General features: G+C 54.6%; 2 protein-coding genes across 2 annotated transcripts; both read right to left on the bottom strand.

Annotated features, from left to right (window-relative positions):
* Positions 1–1,820: 1,820 nt before the first annotated feature.
* Positions 1,821–10,175, bottom strand: PPP1R18 (protein phosphatase 1 regulatory subunit 18). Its single transcript, XM_055406054.2, has 3 exons — positions 8,532–10,175; positions 4,065–4,275; positions 1,821–2,678 (listed from the first exon to the last, which is right to left on the bottom strand). The coding sequence occupies exons 1-3, from the start codon at positions 10,146–10,148 to the stop codon at positions 2,659–2,661; spliced, it is 1,848 nt and encodes a 615-aa protein (XP_055262029.2). The 5' UTR covers positions 10,149–10,175; the 3' UTR covers positions 1,821–2,658.
* A 1,827-nt stretch (positions 10,176–12,002) lies between these two features.
* On the bottom strand, positions 12,003–15,222 carry NRM (nurim). Its single transcript, XM_055406069.2, has 4 exons — positions 15,082–15,222; positions 14,325–14,521; positions 13,334–13,510; positions 12,003–12,977 (listed from the first exon to the last, which is right to left on the bottom strand). The coding sequence occupies exons 1-4, from the start codon at positions 15,212–15,214 to the stop codon at positions 12,696–12,698; spliced, it is 789 nt and encodes a 262-aa protein (XP_055262044.1). The 5' UTR covers positions 15,215–15,222; the 3' UTR covers positions 12,003–12,695.
* Between the last annotated feature and the right edge of the window lie 2,300 nt (positions 15,223–17,522).

Genomic DNA, 17,522 nt, shown 5'->3' with positions numbered 1-17,522 from the left:
TAAGATATATGCAAATTACATTCTGCTTTTTTTTTTTTCGCTAACAGCTTGAGAAAGTCACTGGTGGCTGCTTAATTTTAAATAAGCAGAGCCTGTTGCTTGACTACTCTCTGACCTCTGATTCTGCTTCATACTTTTACAATTAATTGGATTTATCTGACACTGTGCTGGGAAGCTAAACATTTGTTATTCCAACTAACAGCCACAAGTAGCTCCACATCATTGACATCTTGAATGCACTGTTTTCTATTTCTGAAATGGGCTGTGAACACCCCTGGCATCTCAGAGCTTCTTACTTCTGCTTTCCTGGGTCAAAAATAATTAGGATCTTTACCTAATTAGCTACTAATGTGAGTACTCTCCGTCCATACTCACACTCTCTCTGAAGTGGCTTATTCTTTTGACACCTAGCTTATTCCCTTGCTGGGAACATATCTGGCATGTGTTTAAGATCAATTTTTCTGATACATTTTGTTTTTAATAAAGGAGGACCTTCCTCTAGTGATAGTACTATATCTGCCCTATCTTTATGAGCCTGGAGAACTGAAAAAAAAAAAAAACCTGTAAGTAAAATGTAAATATTCCACATATAGAAAATACAAATTCACTGAAATGGGAAAGCGTCCCAGTGCCAGCTATTCTTGGGCCACAAAGCCATGAATTATCTATGGTTCTTAAAACTTTAGGAATGTAAAGCCAGTTGTCTATCAGGGGAGACCCTTTTCAGGAGTCTGTCCCTCTGTACTATTTTGCAGCAGTTTCAAGAGATTTATTACTTACAGGCTTGAGTCTTGGAGTAAAATCCCCTAGGTTAGCTACCACTAATCATATACTCTCTGGCTGCTTGCCTTGCACTAGGCTTCTGAATACCAGACTCCTTCAATCCAGAGTGTCCTTTGCTTCCAAATTTTTATCTCTTTTCATCTGCTCGTTCGTTCATTAATTCTAAAGATAATTGTGTGTATCTGTCAGGCACCAGGCATGGGGATGCTGCAATGAACCCAACCGAATGTTTGTCATCATGCTATATCCAGTGTGGTGGATGCTCCAACTGTCCTTCCTCAAACCAGCCCTAGACTTAAAAAAATAAATTAATTAAAAGAATTATTTTTTAATCAGTTAAAATTATTTATTTTTGGCTGCACTGGGTCTTCAATGCGCATGAACTTTCTCTAGTGCAGCAAGTGGGGGCTACTCTTTGCTGAGGTGGGCAGGAGGGCTTCTCACTGTGTTGGCTTCTCTCCTTTCAGAGCACAGACTTTAGGTACCTGGGCTCAGTAGTTGTGGCACCAGCCTAGTTGTCCTGTAGCAGGTCGCATCTTCTGGAGCAGGGATCAAACCTGTGTCCCCTGCATTGGCAGGCGGATTCTTAACCACTGGACCACCAGGGAAGTCCAAAAAATTTTTAATTTAATTTAAAAAAAAGAAAACAAAACAGGGAGTTCCCTGGTGGTCTAGTGGTTAGGATTTGATGATTTCATCACGGAGGCCCAGGATGAGTCCCTGGCTGGGGAACTGAGATGCCGCAAGCTGAGAGGCACAGCAAGAACAAAGCAAACCCAAAGCAACAACAAAAAAATCCCCAGTCCCTCTCCTGCTGGTCCTTGGAGAAACCAGTGCCAAGTTCTCCAGAACCCTTTCTCCATGGTCAGTGCTGAGTTTCTGGTTCCCTGTCATATTTTCCCCTCCCACAGCCACGGCTGCTTCCTCTTTATGGCTAGTAAGAAGGTAGAGAGGCCTGGAATGAGGAAACCAGAACCCACTCCATCCCACCCCCACCTCCATTCCCTTTTTCAAAAGAAAGAGAAGCAGCAGGAGAGTCGGAGAGAGCTCCATTTTATTATAGAAAATAAAAAACAAAAACCCAGGTAGTTGACAAGGAAGGAGACACAGGGAGAAGAGAGTTGGGGTCCCTCATGACTCACCCCACACCCTCGCAATTCAATTGTGAACCACCAGAAGGAACAGAATTAAATAACTAGAGGGGGATACAGAGTTAAGATTCCCAGCCTTCCCTCTTGGGGGAAAGTGAGACACGGTAATACTGAGCAAAAGTGGAGGAAACCATACCCCAGGTCCCCCCAGTGCAGGGACTTCAGGAGACAGGGAAGAGGATTCTACATGGACAGGCAAGTAGGCGTGGCTTGTAAACCCAGGACTGTGGCAGGTGGGGCTGGGGATGGCAGGGGTGGGGGGGCTGTAAACCAGGGTGTCATCAAGAGAAGCAGGAGCTGTAAACAAAGGGGCAGGGACCTAAGGAACAGGAGGGAGAGGTGCTGTAAGTGCAGTGGGAGCTGGGTCTCCCAGGGAGATGGGGGAGCCTCCAGGGAGTGGTAGGGAGTCGAGAAGAGTGTACCCTGCCCATGGAGATGGCAAGGGTGCTCCATCTCTACCCCCTCCCTGTGAGCTCTGTGCTCCTCCCCAGGACTGGATGGGGATCTCGGATCACCTAGGAGGCACCAGCGTGTCTGAGGAGGGTGGAAACTGAGTGGTTGCCTCTGCTCCCAGAAACAGGAAGAGAAAAGCAAAGTGGAAGATGTTGGTTGCCCTTCCCTGCCAGGCTCATGTTGAGGGTCTGTCTGTCTGCTCTGAACCTTCTGGGCTCCAGAATCTTCAGTTCCGGGAAGGAGGGAGGTGTGTCTCCATTTTGGAAGAGAGTCACCTCCGGCAAGACTCATCTGTGGGAGAGGAGGCAGCAAGGATAGAGGATGAGAGAGGGTCTCCACCTCCCGCCTCCCCACCCACTCCCCACACTGAAGGCCAGTTGGCAGGCAGAAAATCTTATAACATCTCCCACATTCTGAGTGCCTGTTGCTACTACTAGTAACAGCAGCCATCACTTATTTCATTTAGCCTGGATTCTCTGCCAGCCATTCTCATAACTTGTTTAATCTTGCAATAACCCCAGGAGAGGTTAAGTTATTCAATGTCCAGCCATAGTTCCTAAGTGCTTCCCCAAAAGTTCTTAACCCTCTCAACAATTCCAAGAGGTGGTTATTATTAACTTCATTTCAAAAATAATAAACTGAGGCCAGAGGTCAGGCAGTTACCCTGAGGTAACATCACAAAGAGACAAGATGGAATTCAAACTCAGGCCTGTCTGATCCAAATCCTGTGTTAACCACCCTAGAGCGCTCAGAAAGAGTCCAGGTTTAGAAATGTGGAGATCTTATGTGCCCTTCGCTTCTCAGGACCTCAGTTTTCCCATCTGTTAAAAGGAACTGTGGAAGAGGAGAGTGAAAAAGTCGGCTTAAAGCTCAACATTCAGAAAACTAAGATCATGGCATCTGGTCCCATCACTTCGTGGCAAATAGATGGGGAAACAGTGGAAACAGTGACAGACTTTATTTTTTGGAGTTCCAAAATCACTGCAGATGGTGACTGCAGCCATGAAATTAAAAGATGCTTGCTCCTTAGAAGAAAAGCTATGACCAACCTAGACAGCATATGAAAAAGCAGAGACATTACTTTGCCAACAAAGGTCTGTCTAGTCAAGGCTATGGTTTTTCAAGTAGTCATGTACGGATGTGAGATTTGGACTATAAAGAAACCTGAGCGCCGAAGAATTGATGCTTTTGAACTGTGCTGTTGGAGAAGACTCTTTTTGAGAGTCCCTTTGACTGCAAGAAGATCCAACCAGTCCATCCTAAAGGAATCAGTCCTGAATATTCATTGGAAGGACTGATGTTGAAGCTGAAACTCCAATACTTTGGCCACCTGATGTGAAGAACTGACTCATCTGAAAAGACCCCGATGCTGGGAAAGATTGAAGGTGGGAGAAGGGGACGACAGAAGATGAGATGGTTGGGTGGCATCACCGACTCAATGGACGTGAGTTTGAGTAAACTCAGGGAGTTGGTGATGGACAGGGAGGCCAGTCCATGGGATCGCAAAGAGTCGGACACAACTGAGAGACTGAACGGAACTGAACTAAAGGAGCTATTGGGCTAGAGTCCCTGCCAAGCTCCTTCTAAGCGCCAGCATTAAATCCCCCTTCCTCCTGAACCGCAGTGCCCGCTCCGACCAGCAGGCGGCGCCAAGGGGCCGGCGAAGTCTGCGCTCACCCACTATCAGGGCCTTGGTGTGCAGCCCGCCCTGAAGCTCTGGCTGCAGCAACAGCAGTTCCTCCTCCTCCTCTTCGTCGTCCGCTTGGGCCGCTGGGGGACTGGGGGCGCTGGGGGCCTCAGGCTCCGGGCCCAGCTCTTCTAGCACCGAACTCTCGGAGGGATACTGATACGTGGTCTCCAGGGCTGTCTCGCTGAAGGAGATCTTGAGCTGAGGGTGGGAGAGAGAGAGGGGAGGAGGCGAGGTCAGACCACAGGCTAACAGGTGCAGGACCCCGGGGCGTGGGGACTGGGTTTGGGCACGACTCGCTGACTTTGCCTGCCCCAGCCACTCTGGAAGCCTTTCGGTACTCGCTGGCCAATCCCAGATTTGCCCTCTTCATAGCGTTTGAAAAACATTGACTTTGACCTGAGTTTGGGCAGGGGCCTGGGTAGCAGGAGTGAGGAACCCAGGATCAAGGTTTCTGCTTTTAGAGTGTGGGAGGTGGAAAGGTAAAGAGAAATTAAACACCTGGATATAAGTCCTGTGATCAGAACTGAGTCTTTGGGCACCCTGGGAGCAATCAGGGGGGCTCCCCAGGGGAGGTGAGAGCTGAGTCTCCTGGGCAGGAAGGAGCTGGCTGGGAGGGAGTTGCAGGCAAAAGCCAAGACAGGCACACTTGTTTCCACAGCCTTGGTCCCTTTCTGTTCAGGGGAGAACCCAGGACCCTGAACACCAGCCCCTCCCACCTCACTCACTCCTCTCCTGCAGCTGAAGTGAGCCCCCAGGAAAGGGTCTTGGCTCTGACAGGGGAGCAGAGACCAACAGAAAAGTCAAAGGAAAAAAGACTGTCCCCCAAAACCCAGGGAGAAGATAAACCCAAGTCCCTGAAAGTGGCAGCTGCGGGGGAGGTGACAGGGCAGAGAGGAAAGTCCAGGCAAACACGGATGGGGGCGGAGAATGCACCAGAAGGGGCGTGCAGTGGCAGACAGGCGACCAGGAGGAATCTGGAGGGGGCAGAAAATCCTCACAAACATACTGGCGCAAGAGCCGGCGAGGCCCAGCTGTTCTCACTACCTTTTACCCTTCCCCTCTGCCCTCCTAAGAAGCTCACGGGGAAGGGGCAGGATGGGATTAACTCTGGGAGCCAAAGCGATTAAGGAGACGAACAGGAGGATTCCATGTGAACTGCTCGGAAAGGTCCAGAGATCTCCTCGGGCCTTCTCTAGCATCTGTTGGGGAACCTGGGGGCTGGGGGCCCTGCATCCCTGAGTCTCTGCATGGACTGGCGTATGAGAAGAGAGAAACCAGGATGGTGGCTGGACAGGTGGTTGCTAACACCTGGGTCCCCATGGGAAGCGAGAACTCTGTGTGTGTGTCACTCTCTGGGTCCAAATCTGGCATGGGCCCACCTCTCTGGGAACAAAAGCCAGCACCTGGCCAAGGCCTAGGAGGGGCTCCAATGTGCCCCTACCCACTCAACACTCTGCATCCTCCTCCACTCCAGCCACATGGGCTGTGATTTCCTCCAGCCCCACCCCAGGCACTCTTACCTCAGGGCCTTTGCACTGGCTGTTCCCTCAGCTTAGAATACTCTTCCCCCAAATATTGTGTGGCTCCCTCCCTTTGGATCATGCTATTATAAAGTCGTATTTGCTCCTCCTACCATCTGGCCCTCAAAGTTCCATTTGTCCCTGTCCTAATTTTTTCCCATACTCACTTAACCACTTTCTAACCTAACCTACCAAAAAAGAAAGTTAGTCGCTCAGTCATGTCCAACTCTTTGCGACCCCATGCACTGTAACCCACCAGGCTCCTCTGTCCATGGAGTTTTCCAGGCAAGCATATTAGAGTCAGTTGCCATTTCCTTCTCCAGGGGATCTTCCAGACCCAGGGATTGAACCCAGTTCTCCTGCATTGCGGGCAGATTCTTTACCGTTTGAACCACCAGGGAAGCCCTAACCTACCAGAGGATTTACTAATTTGGTTACTTATTTTTGTCTGCTGTCAATAGACGCATGGAAGTTGCTTCAATGGGTAAGGAAGGCTCCATCCAGACATCAGATGGCGTCCCAACAGACCAACACTGGGGAACACTCTTGTGTGGGGTGGTGCAGTCCAGCCTGTACACAGCCGACCCCCAGTCCGCATCTGTGGAACAGCCAGCTGGTAGAATTGAGTCACAGGAACCAGACCACTTATATCCTAACTTCTCCAAAGGAACCACTTCTGCTGCTGACAGGTTTACCCAAACTTCTGGGAACCCACTTCTGTTTTCATGTCACCTTTTGAGATAACAAGCTCTGTAGTTTATTCTCCGCTCTGGTTAAAGGAACCATTTTTTTTTGCTCTGTCCGTGTTTCTCTCTCTCCCCCAACCCTGCTTCTCTCCTCACCATCCCCCCCCCAACTTCTGACTGGGCTTCTCAGGAATGCACAGCCTTCATGGGGTGTGTGTGTTGGGGGGTGACTCACTCACTCCTCTCTCATCAGCTATATAAGGTCACGAGGGGGCTGGAGAGAGGAGTGGCTGACCTCCCAGCCAGAGGGGCCTCTGGGGAAGGGCACGGGCCATGGCCCAATCCCTGGGCTCCAGTGGCAGGGCTGGGACTTCTTTCCCAGTGGCAGGGAGACGTTTGATGGAATTAGCCTGCAAACAGGAGTTATTTAGGGAAGGGGGGCAGTGTTAGATGGCGGGGTCCTCCTATCCCTATCTGATAGGCAGGGCTGGACATGCCCGTCCCTGATGAGCAGGGTGCTGGGACAGAGAAGGCCTGAGGGAAAGCTGAGGGGAAAGTGTCTGGGCCCAGAGAACTCTGCACTGCTTCTTCCCCACCCCCACCCGAAGCAGCTGCTTCCTTATTCTCTCACCACATCCTGAGCATAGTTCTGGCCAGGCCCATGGCCCCATGTTCGCCACTCAGCCCCACCAGCCTTCCGGCCCCCACCCCAGGCTTCCTGTTTGGGCGATCTGCTTCCGGCTCCCCTGCTCCCTGACCTAGGACCTAGGACCTCCCTCACTCCCACAGGTCCTGCCCTGCACTCAGTCCCTGGCCTTTGGGCCCCAGACTTCATGTCTTCCCCTCTTTGTTCCTCCCCAGAGGCACAAGACAGCCTCTACGGTAGGAAGTGACTTCTCTGAGCATCTCACCCTGGCTGTTCCTGACCTAGTTCCTTGCCCAAGCCGAAGGCAAAGGGGTCACCTAGCAGTCAGCTCAGGTCAGACCCAGGGACCACGGCTCTGGGATGGGAGCTTAAGCTTCCTGTGAAGATGAGCTGGGGTCTCAAGTGACTCCCAACCTTTGTGTTTTCCCACTGACACCGGGGACAAGATAAACAATCTGAGGATGACACACACGGAATGAGGGCTGGAGAAGTGTTAGGTGCAGGAACTTCTCTTTCCTTGGAGGTTTTCAAGCTGGAGACTGGTGTATGGGGCAGGAGTTGGGCCAACGCCAGGGGAAGAAGTCAGCTTGGCTGTTTCCAACTTCCCTGCACCGCCTTTTTTCCAGTTTAACCTCTGACCTTCTGCTGGCCCCAGTCCCCAACCCTGCCCTCAAGTCCCACTGTGCTCTCTGCTCTCAGTACAGTGCCTCCAAATTCACTTCTCTTTCTACCCCAAGAGGAGGGAGAGGCCAGTATGGCAGGAAGAAAGGGGAAAACCAACTGCTGAGCCAGTTCTGGGGAGGGAGGGGACGCCCAGGGAGGAAGGGCTGGGAGGGAGGGGTGGGAGGGGTATTTTGGAAGAGGAGAAGGCTTTTCTTGTCCCAAGAGAGAAGGGAGCACTGTCTGAAGCCGTGGCCCAGCTGGGGGTGTGCAACCCCGAGGTCACCCACTTCAAATGGCCTCTGTGTGCATCTCTCCCATGGGGCAGACTCGGGGTTCAAAAGCCTTCTCTCTGCTCCTTGGCCAGCCCCTGTTCCACTCCCCTCCCCCACTATCCTAGGATGTCCCCACTGTGCTCTGCAAGCCCCCCTTCCTTGGGTCTGTGAGAGTTCCTCCACTCGCTTCTCCCTGCCATCTCTCCCGAAAACCTCAAAGCCACCCCCTCTGCCTCCCCAGGCTTCCTAGCCCTGGCATTCGTTTGCCCGCTTTTGCCCTGCAGACCCTGCCCTCATCGACTCCAGGCTGTGGCCTCAACTCGGGTCTCCCACCCAGATGAGCTGGGCTGGGTCACAGACTCGGGAATGGAAAGCATGGGGGGGAACTCAGAGCCTGAGGGAGAGAAGAGTGAGGAGCCTGGGCACACCCTGAGAGAGACACACCCGGGCCAGCGAGCTTGATTGCGGGGCAGCTTCCTTGGGCTGGGAAATGAATGGAAAAGAAGGGCTACAAGAAGGAAGGGTGTGTGTGCAGGGGAGGAAGGGTGGCAGCAGGAATGAACAAGAGACGAAGACAAGGATACAGAGGTATAAAAAAAAGGGAGAGCGCCAGGAGTCCACAGAGCACTGATGGCTGGCTGAGAAGTCTGGGTTGGCTGCTCCCTACCTGTTTGTGGTGTCTTTCAGGGGACCCCTTGACAAGGCAGCTGCGGCTGAGGCGGAGGTAGCCCCCCAGCACCAAGATCTCCTCGGCAGTCGGGTACCGCTTCTTCCCAGCCCCGGGGACTGCCGCATCAGCTGTGCCTGGGGTGGCTGGAGTGGTGGGGGCTGCAGGGGGCGCGGACCGCCGGGGGTTGACTGTGAAGGTGTGTCCGCTGCGGCGGGGGGCCCCCACCCCTGGCCCTGCCTTCACCCCATAGAAGAGCCGGCTCATAAGGGGATCCCCAAGGGACTGGGGGGCAGGTGGGGCTGGGGGTGGGGGAGACAGAGGGGCTGCTGGTGGGGGCCGGAGTTCCCCTGCTTCCTCTTCCTGCCGTCGTCGAGAGGCTCCAGTCCCGGCATCCTCTGGGGACAGGGGGGAGGGCACAGAGCAGCGGTTCTGCAGGACGCCCAGAGGCCTGCTCTGAGCGCCCGCCTCCTCCTTCTCGGCCTCCCCTTCTCCAGCCTCTGCACCCAAAGGACCCACGTGCTTCTCGGCAGACTCTGGAGTGCCTGGTTTCTGGGGCTGAGGCTCTGTGTCCCTGGGTGTCCAGTCTCGGACCTTTCCAGAGTTCAGGGTCCATTTCCACCCTTCTGTCGGCCGCAGGCCCCTCTCGCCATCCTCCACGGGGCTGGGCCTTTCCTCTGCTCCCTCTGGTCCTGCAGGGCGACTGTCTGGAGCCTCCCTTGTTGGAGTCTCTGATGATGCTGTGGTCCCTTCTGGGACCATTCTTGGAATCGGCCTCTCGTCTTTTCTCCCCCATTCCTCTGAGCAGTCTTTGCTTTCTTCTCCTGAGCTCGGCCTCCACTCTGATGCCTCCAGTTGTCCCAAACTCTGTCCCTGAGACTCTCCGGGGTCAGGCCTCCATTTGCGGGACTCTGTCAGGCCCAGCTTCTGGTTCTCAGACTCTTCGGGGCTCAGTCTACTATCCACCGCCTCTGTTCTCCTGGGGCTTTGTTCTCGGGGCTCTGCCAGTCTCAAACTCCGCTCAGGAGTTTCTCCAGGGCTCAGCCTCCATTTCCGTACCTCTGACAGTCTGGAGCTCCTGTCTCCAGCCTCTCCTGGGCTCTGCCTCCAGTCCCGAGACTCCAAAGGCCTGGGGCTCGACTCTCGAGCTCCCCCTATCCCCAGCCTCTTCTCTCTGGCCTCCCTGGGACTGAGCCGCTCTTCCCTGGACTCTCTTCCCTTGGGGCTGGGATCGCGTGTCTCCCCGGGGCTGGGTCTCCGCCCCCGGGTCTCCAAAGGTCCAGGCCGTCTCTCCGTGAGTAGCTCTTCACTCCGCTGCTGCTGCTGCTGCTGGCGCTCTTGCCGGATAAATCGGTTCTGGTGCACAGGCCCAATGGCCTCCAGGAGGACAGCAGACTCGTCTGGGTTTGGAGGTCCAGCCTCCGTAGTCCCAGGCGCAGGGCTAGGCTCCCCAGGAGACAGACCAAGCTTGGCCCGGCGGCGCTCCAGAAGGCCCCGCTTCCAGGCTGGCATCTGCGACAGCCGCTCCCGCTCTGCAGTCTCACGGCCGCGAACGGCTGCCTCTTCCTGCCGGCGCCGGGCTAGCAGTTGTAGCTTCCAGTCTGGGATGGTGGCCATGGTCGCCTTGGGGAGGGTGGGGTAACGCTGGGGGGCAGAGAACAGGAAGGAGAGGCTCCAGAGGGGCCCAGGAGGTGAGAGTGGGGGTTGGGGGAGAGGAAGCAGGGGGAGAGGTGGGACGCAGAGGGGCTGAGGGTGAGGACAGTGGGCGGCGGGGGGAGGGGGGCAGAGAAAGGGGATAAACTGAGAAAGTGAAGAGGAAACTAAGAGCCAGGTGATGGGGTTGGGGGAGGTGGGTCGAGAAGAGGAGTGCAGATTCAGGGCAAAGAGACAGGAGTCAGATTTGTGGGTACAGGTTACTGGGTATCACAGACAGTCCCCAGGTTGTGAGAAGAGGGGAAAACGAAAGAAGTTGGCGCGAGGGAGAAGAGAGGCTGGGGGTGAGCGGGGCAGGATCCGAGCGAGGTTGCCTGACCGCTACCCCAGGAGCGGAGGGAGCGGGAAGCGAGGTCAGCGGGATCCCCGGCGGAGAGTGGGCAGTGGGACCTGAAGGGGTGTCGGGAAGGTGGGAAGGCGGAGAGTGGACAGGTCCAGGGGAGAAGGGGGAATCGGGGGCAGAGGGGCGAGGGAGCTCGGCGGCTGCAGCCCGGCGAGTCTCAGCGCGGGCCCCGGAGGTCCGGGCTCCCCTTCCAGCTCCGTTCCAGCCACGCCTCTCCGACCCCCCAGCCCCCACCCCTCCGCCCTGCACTCCGCCCCGGGGCGGGTCAGGGGAAATACCCTCCCCCGGGGACTTTCGGAACCCGGCGATCGGAGCTGCCAGCTCGTTCCCAGAACGTCCACCCCCAACCAACCCTAACCCGGTCCCGGCCCAGCCGCCGGCCTCCCCCACCGGCGATGCCCCGGGGTCCCGGGCGAGCGAGCGCCCCAGGCGTACGGAGCACCGGCTCCACACCGCTTCTCCCCGGAGCCGGCCAGTCTCGCGCCGGGGTCTTGGCGCTCATGGAACCCCGACCTCGCCAGCCGTCCCCACCCGGCTATGACCGCACTGACGGGCAATCTCGGCACAAAGAAAGGAGAGACAGCCCGAGGTCCGCGCCCGGGACGGGAGGGAGGGGACACCCCCTCCCCAAGTCTGAAGCCCCTAGGTCAACTCACGCTGCGGGGCTCCCGGGGGAGGGGGTGCGAAGGAGCCTGACGTCCGGAGAGAGGAGGAGAGAGGAAGAGGAGGAGAGAGGGATAGAGGGAGATCCGGAGCCGGGGTGGGGGGGCGCGGGGGGGCGCGGGAGGGGGGAAGGGAGGAGACGGGGAGGGACCGAGGCTGAGACCCGGGGGCCGGGCGGGGGGCGGCCGCCGCTTTGTGTGAGGACAATGGGGAGAGGGAAGGGGGCGCGGGGCGGAGCCGGGCGCGGGGGCGGAGCCTCGCTCCCCGGGTCCCCCGCGTGGGGCCTCGGCCCCGGGACTCCTCTTTTCCCGCCGCGATCCCCGGCCCTCCGCGGTCCCTCCCCAGGGCCTCTCCCGCGGCTCCCGCCCGGTAACCCTGAACAACCCAGGTGTCCAGACCCCCACCCCCAGCTCGCCAACCCGGGGCGGCGGCCCGTGACTCAGACCCCTCGAGGGACTTGGGGAGGAAGCGGCAGCTGCTCGGAGCGGGGCCCGCCCTTCCCATCTCCTGCCGCTCCTCCCCACGCTTTTGCCTTCCCCGGCCAGCCTTTGTTACCTTGGGGGCGCTGGCGGGGCCCGTGGGGAGGGGGCGGCGGCAGGAGCAGGGCTGGGAAGACAACGGTTTCGGAAGCTCGCTCCCTTACCCGAGCCGTTGACCCGCTTTTCCGTTTCAGCCCGTCTCCCACCCGGGTCTGCAGCGAGGAAATTGGGAGATTTGGAGGAAGGGGGACCGGGTGCTCCGGGAAGGGGCTGGAGGGCTGAGTCCGCGGGGAGTGGCCGCCTCCCAGCGGTCACCAGAGGGCGCGGCCGATGCCCAGACTTCAGTGTAACTCGCCTTTCCCAGAGCCAGCCCTGCAGCTTTGAGAGACACTGACAGACTGCATTCTACACGTAGAAAAACCAGACTGAATTTTATTTTCCTGTAGCGCGAGTTCCTCGGGAAAGCAGGGAGCCCTTAGTCACCTTAGCTGAGAGCGGGAGAAACCGCTCAACTAGGTTCAGGAGGATGGAGCCTAGGGGCGGAGCCTAGGGAGCTGGAAAGGCCAGACAGTGGGCCTTGGTCCAGCTCTTGGGAAGGAGCTAGACGTGGAGAAATGATCCCTGAGGCGCAGAGGGTAGTAACAGGGCTAAGGGAGTGGTCAAGCCAGACCCTTCTCTTGGTGAGGAGATTGTTAATGGAGGATCAAGCCCTGAACTGTGAGGAGACAGATAAGTTCCCAGTCACTCCTTCCTGGCTGGTGAGAAGTGGCCCTTGGAGTTCAATGGCTGAAACTCAGTAAGGAGCTGGAACCAAGGAGTGGAGGCTCAAGCAAAGGAAAGGGACCACTCCTTCAGTCCATGGATTTGGGCCTCTGGTCTGAAGCAGCCAAGGCCTGCCTGGATGTTAAGGGAATTTGGGATAGGAGGGGGAGAGGAAGTACAGGGCTTGCAACCAGGGTTAACCCCTCACTCGGCCTCCCCATCCTGGGGCCTGGAGAGCAGGTGGAGTTTTCTTTGCAGCTGGGCCCGGAGGTAGCGGAGATCTTGCTGGTCCAGTCCGTGAGCCAGGCCCAGGTAGAGGGTAAGGAGGAGAGCAAGGAGCAGGCGGTCAGTGCCCAGGGTGGGTACCACCCATAGCACTGTCAGCAGCTCCACACACACTGGGTGGCGCAGGTGGGAGAAGAGTCTCAGAGCCCGGGGCGACTTCAGGGCCAGAGGCTCGCCCAGCCCCAGCACGTGGTAGTATACCTAGCAGAGGGAGAATGGCTTAGAAATAGAGACAAGCCCTTGTTGCAACTTAGCTGCCTCTTTCCTCCCCTTCTGGGCACCCTCCTTCTATAACAGGCTCAGGAACCACCCTTCTGAGACTGGGGGTCCCTGACCCTCATCTCTGGCCTATGAACCTTCCCAGGCCCAAGAAGCCCATGATTCCTAGCCTTTGAGGGAGGGCTGGGGGGAGACTATCTTATAAGAAAGGGAGGTGAAGGGCTCAAAAACAAGAGGCAGGGGGAAGACAATGGGAAGCAGAGGGACATCCTTGGAGGGGAAAGAGGTATTCTAGAAAGGATCCCAAGATGTCTTGGGTAGGGATCTGGGAGCCTCACCTGTTTCAGGCCCATGAGCTCTGCGTAGTCAAAGACGAGAAGGATGCTGAAGATGAGGAGCCAGGAAATGACATGGAGTACAAAGCAGAGGAGGGGCACCCAAGTGGCCCATGGCTCAGCCCGAGCCTCCCACAACACAGGACCCCTGGGCACGGGCTCCCAGTACCGCATCACCAGCTGAGGAAGGAAGAGGGACTGGGTTTCCCGGCAGCCCACCCTTGACAGACCTAGACCCAGGGGCTGCCCCCACCCCAGGCTGGCCGGCTGGCCTCCCCACCTCTATCATGAGCATGTTCGCCATGTGGAGGGTGCTGGGTGTGGTCCTAAGGATGTAAGAATGACTTGTCTCCACTCTGAGGACTTAGCGAATGGATGAGAGTGACCAGGCACACAAAATAGCCCATGCTAAGCACCGACGAGTTGACTCACTGGAAAAGTCTGATGCTGGGAGGGATTGGGGGTGGGAGGAGACGGGGACGACAGAGAATGAGATGGCTGGATGGCATCACTGACTCGATGGACATGAGTTTGAGTGAACTCCGGGAGTTGGTGATGGACAGGGAGGCCTGGCGTGCTGTGGTTCATGGGGTCGCAAAGAGTCGGACACGACTGAGCGACTGAACTGAACTGAACTGAAGCACCCACTGAGAAGACAGGTGAGTACTAACCGGGAAGCTTTCTCTTGAGTTCTAGGGAAGTGCTTTTGAAGAAAGGATAAGACTGAAGAGGTGTTAACAAGGCACTCTCAAGCAGGACAACATGAACAAAGTTGCAAAGGCACATCATGCTCAGGGGATGACAAGCAGTACATATTTCTTGATAAAAAGAATGTGTGCTGTGGAGGAATGGGAGCTGAGATTAGTCCTGAACACCCTCAGTTCTCCTCCTAAACCCACACTTTATCCGAAGCCTGAGGTTCTTGCAGCTCCAATCAATGACATCCTTCACACAGACTGTTTCCCTTGAGGACTCAGCTGCCAGGGCTTCATACCTGCAAGGCCAGGGCAGTGCATGCCACGTACAGTGACCTCTGAAGGACCCCAAAGTACCGGGACATCCATGCCTTCACGGTCTCAGTTGCCATGAGGCTGTGTTGCCCCACAAACAGTAGCAGGAGCCCCAGATCCCAAACCAGCGGGAAAAGGATGCTTTGGTCCTGCAGGGCAGCCAGCCATCCCTGGCGGGCATCTAGTGGGAGTTGGAAAAAAGGTACAAAAGATCAAGAAGACTGTGGGAAACACTCTACCTTCATCTCCTCTTGGGGACCCCAGGCCATGTCTCTTAATGCTTTCAAGAGACTTATCGCTTCCTCTCTAGGCTTTGCCCACCTCACTTTGCTATTCCCTTTCTCCCTTTTTCCCCATGCTTCTTTCAGAGCTGGGGAAGAACATTCCTGTTGGGCAGTCACGAAAGGCATGGCTGGAGTGCCCTTCTTGTTTCGGTTCTCCAAATGCTCCCTCTTTGTAACACCCTCTATAGACCTCTCTACGAAGTACTTTCCTGAGAATATTCTGTTCATCGCCCTTTCCCTCCTCCTCAGTGCTCACTCTCCCGCCTCTCCAAACCGCTAATCCCAGAGTTCCTAATTTAGCCCTCTGGTCTTCTTGGCCGCGTCTCGGCGGCTTTCAAGGCTCTAGTTCCCTCTCCAGGACTTCCCCTGTCATTTGTCTCCAAGCCCCGCCCCACGCTCCCTCTGCTCCGGCTCCACCTCCCTTCCCTAGAGCTCATCCTCCGTCCCTCCCGCTCACCCGAACCGCCAGACTCCGAGATTCTTCCAAGAAGTGGTCGAAGGGAGGTAAAGCGTACGAACTCCACTCCAGTGCCAAAGGCCAGGATGAAAGAGGCGAGGGCAGCAGGGACCAGGAGCAGTGCAGGGGCCATGGCGAGAAGTGGAGGGGTGGGGAGAGGGGCGGGTTTGGGATTCCCGCGGCCGCAGGCTCCGCCCCGGCCCCGCCTCCCGCCTGGGACCCTGCCCGGGGGGGCGGGGCTCCCGCGCGCCTGCGCCGGGTTTCCGGCCGGTGCTCGCGGCTGGTTCACACCCAGCTGCGGTGCAGGTCCCCTGGGTTCCTTTCCCCAGCCGGCGATCTCCGCGTCACAGAAGGGAGTGTTAGAATCCCGAGTGAGGGATGAAAAGGGCAGAGGTTGTGCAGTCACTCACGTGGGTTGAATCGCAGCTGGGTTAGTTTTTGCATCCAAAATGAAGACTATTTCTCTCTTGCAGGGTTCTTGCAGAAACAGCATTATGAACCAACCCCCTCTCCTTTAACAGCTTTGACTTGAAAACAGCCAGAGTCAGAGGTTACAAAGCCTCAGTTAACACTTTAGTAATGAGCGGTGAGAGAACGGAAGATTGTTGACCTAGGCTGAGAACCCAAAGCTCTGAAGCACCTATTGCAACTTGTTAGTTGAAAAAGAGTAACTATTTTACCACAAATTAATGCTTATTCTGTAATGTATTATAAAGTTGCCTCTCCACTTGCCAAGGGCAGAGAACTTGTCTGTAACAGTGAAAGACTGGTTCTAATAATGCCAAAGGTGGCTGTTTTGTAACCATGAGCGAAACAATATGTTAAAATATTTGTGATAGAAAACTTTGTTACAGTTGTAAATTTTGTAGTAGATTTATTCAAACTTGTGATAACTACCTATGACTTTAGTCTGCAACCTCATTAGTTTGACTCCACTTGCTAGTCAGAAAGCACTAATATCTTTTGTCCAAAATGTTTTCCTACAAATCTATTTGTAATACCTACAGATGAACATTCACATCTAAAAAAGTAAAAGGTAAATATCATGTAGCTAAGGACCTAGGCATAAGCTAGTAAGGACCTTAAAGATCATTAAGCTAATTCTTTCAGATGATAGAAGAAACATAGGCCTAAAGAGATAAAAATTTCCTAAGGAACTGCTAGTCCTGTGGGCTCAGGGATGACAAAATTGCCAAACAGCATGCCACAGGCTCCTCATTCCTTCCCCCTCCTAGAGACTCAGTCCTCCCATTCTCTGAATCAAAGCTACTGTGAACTGTGCTACCAGACAGCACGTTTCCCTCCTGATTCACTCTCCACCCTTCTTTCTGCCTCAGGAAGCTGTCCTGAATGTACCTCATCAAAGAATATCACAGCTTTAGAGGGAAGCCTCTCTATATAACTGTTCCATCCTTGCAAACCTTTTGGGTTCACAGGTGGTCACAACAGAGCTGTAGGTACTGGGATGCTGCAATATTCTTTGTGATTGCTCTACACTCTGCCTCCTAATTTTCACTTCATTAAACTCTCTCCAAATTATCCTAATTTGACTGTGCCATCATTTCCTGTTAGGATCCTGATGGACTGACATTACATGCTGTACTATGTATGAGCTGTAGGATTCATTGGCAGTGTAAGAAAAGATCTCTTCTCTGGAAATTTGAATTGGGGCACGTAAATGTTACCAGTCATAAGTGGATGTGCATATGAGTGGTAAGTGGAGCTATACAGGCAGCAGGTGCTGTAAGAAATCTGGACCCTCAAGGACTCAGACAGCGTCAGACAGTACAAGCCTTTGGGTAGGGCAAGGGGACTAATATTTATCTAGGTTCTACTGTGGGCCACACCGACAATGGCTGTGCTTAACATATATTGTGAGGTTGTGTATGTTTATATAATTTTTTAAATTTATTTTTTATTTGGCCAGCAGCATGTGGGATCTTAGTTCCCAGATCAGGGATCAAACCCATGCCCCCTGCATTGAGAACACAGGATCTTAACCACTGGACCACCAGGGAAGTCGCAAGATTGGGTATGTTTAAAAGCTAGCACAGTGTTTGGCAAAGCTAATGTTGTTTCTACTACACCAAAGTTTTCCAAACTTAAGTATAACGTAACCTGCAGAAAAGTGCACAAAACCAATCAGTATTTTTTTACATTGGAGTGAAATTCACATAACATAAAATTAACCATTTTAAAGAGAACAGTCCAGTGGCATTTAGTACATTCATAATGTATGCAACCACCACCTCTATCTAGTTCCAAAGCATTCTCTCCTCACCCTAAAATAAAACCCTGAACCTGTTAAGCAATTACTCCCCATCTTCTCTCCCCGCCAGCCCTTGACAAGCATGCCTACTGTCTCTATGGACTTAACTATTCTGTGTATTTCCAACAGGTGGAATCATACAATGTGACTTTTTGTGTCTGACTTCTTTAAC

This window comes from Moschus berezovskii, chromosome 23, assembly GCF_049115385.1.
Source record: "Moschus berezovskii isolate FMDL1 chromosome 23, NW_MosBer_1.0, whole genome shotgun sequence".
Classification (NCBI taxonomy): domain Eukaryota; kingdom Metazoa; phylum Chordata; class Mammalia; order Artiodactyla; family Moschidae; genus Moschus; species Moschus berezovskii.
Note: the sequence above shows the minus strand (reverse complement) of the source record. Positions and strands in the feature narration are given on the sequence as shown.

Coding starts and splice junctions, on each gene's coding strand:
- PPP1R18 (XM_055406054.2), bottom strand. CDS start 10,148: ATGGCCACCATCCCAGACTGGAAGCTACAACTGCTAGCCCGGCGCCGG. Junction 4,276..8,531: donor CTGAAAGACACCACAAACAG/GTAGGGAGCAGC, acceptor TCCCACCCTCAG/CTCAAGATCTCCTTCAGCGA. Junction 2,679..4,064: donor CACCAAGGCCCTGATAGTGG/GTGAGCGCAGAC, acceptor CCTCTCCCACAG/ATGAGTCTTGCCGGAGGTGA.
- NRM (XM_055406069.2), bottom strand. CDS start 15,214: ATGGCCCCTGCACTGCTCCTGGTCCCTGCTGCCCTCGCCTCTTTCATC. Junction 13,511..14,324: donor GCACTGCCCTGGCCTTGCAG/GTATGAAGCCCT, acceptor TTCCTTCCTCAG/CTGGTGATGCGGTACTGGGA. Junction 12,978..13,333: donor AGCTCATGGGCCTGAAACAG/GTGAGGCTCCCA, acceptor TCCCTCTGCTAG/GTATACTACCACGTGCTGGG.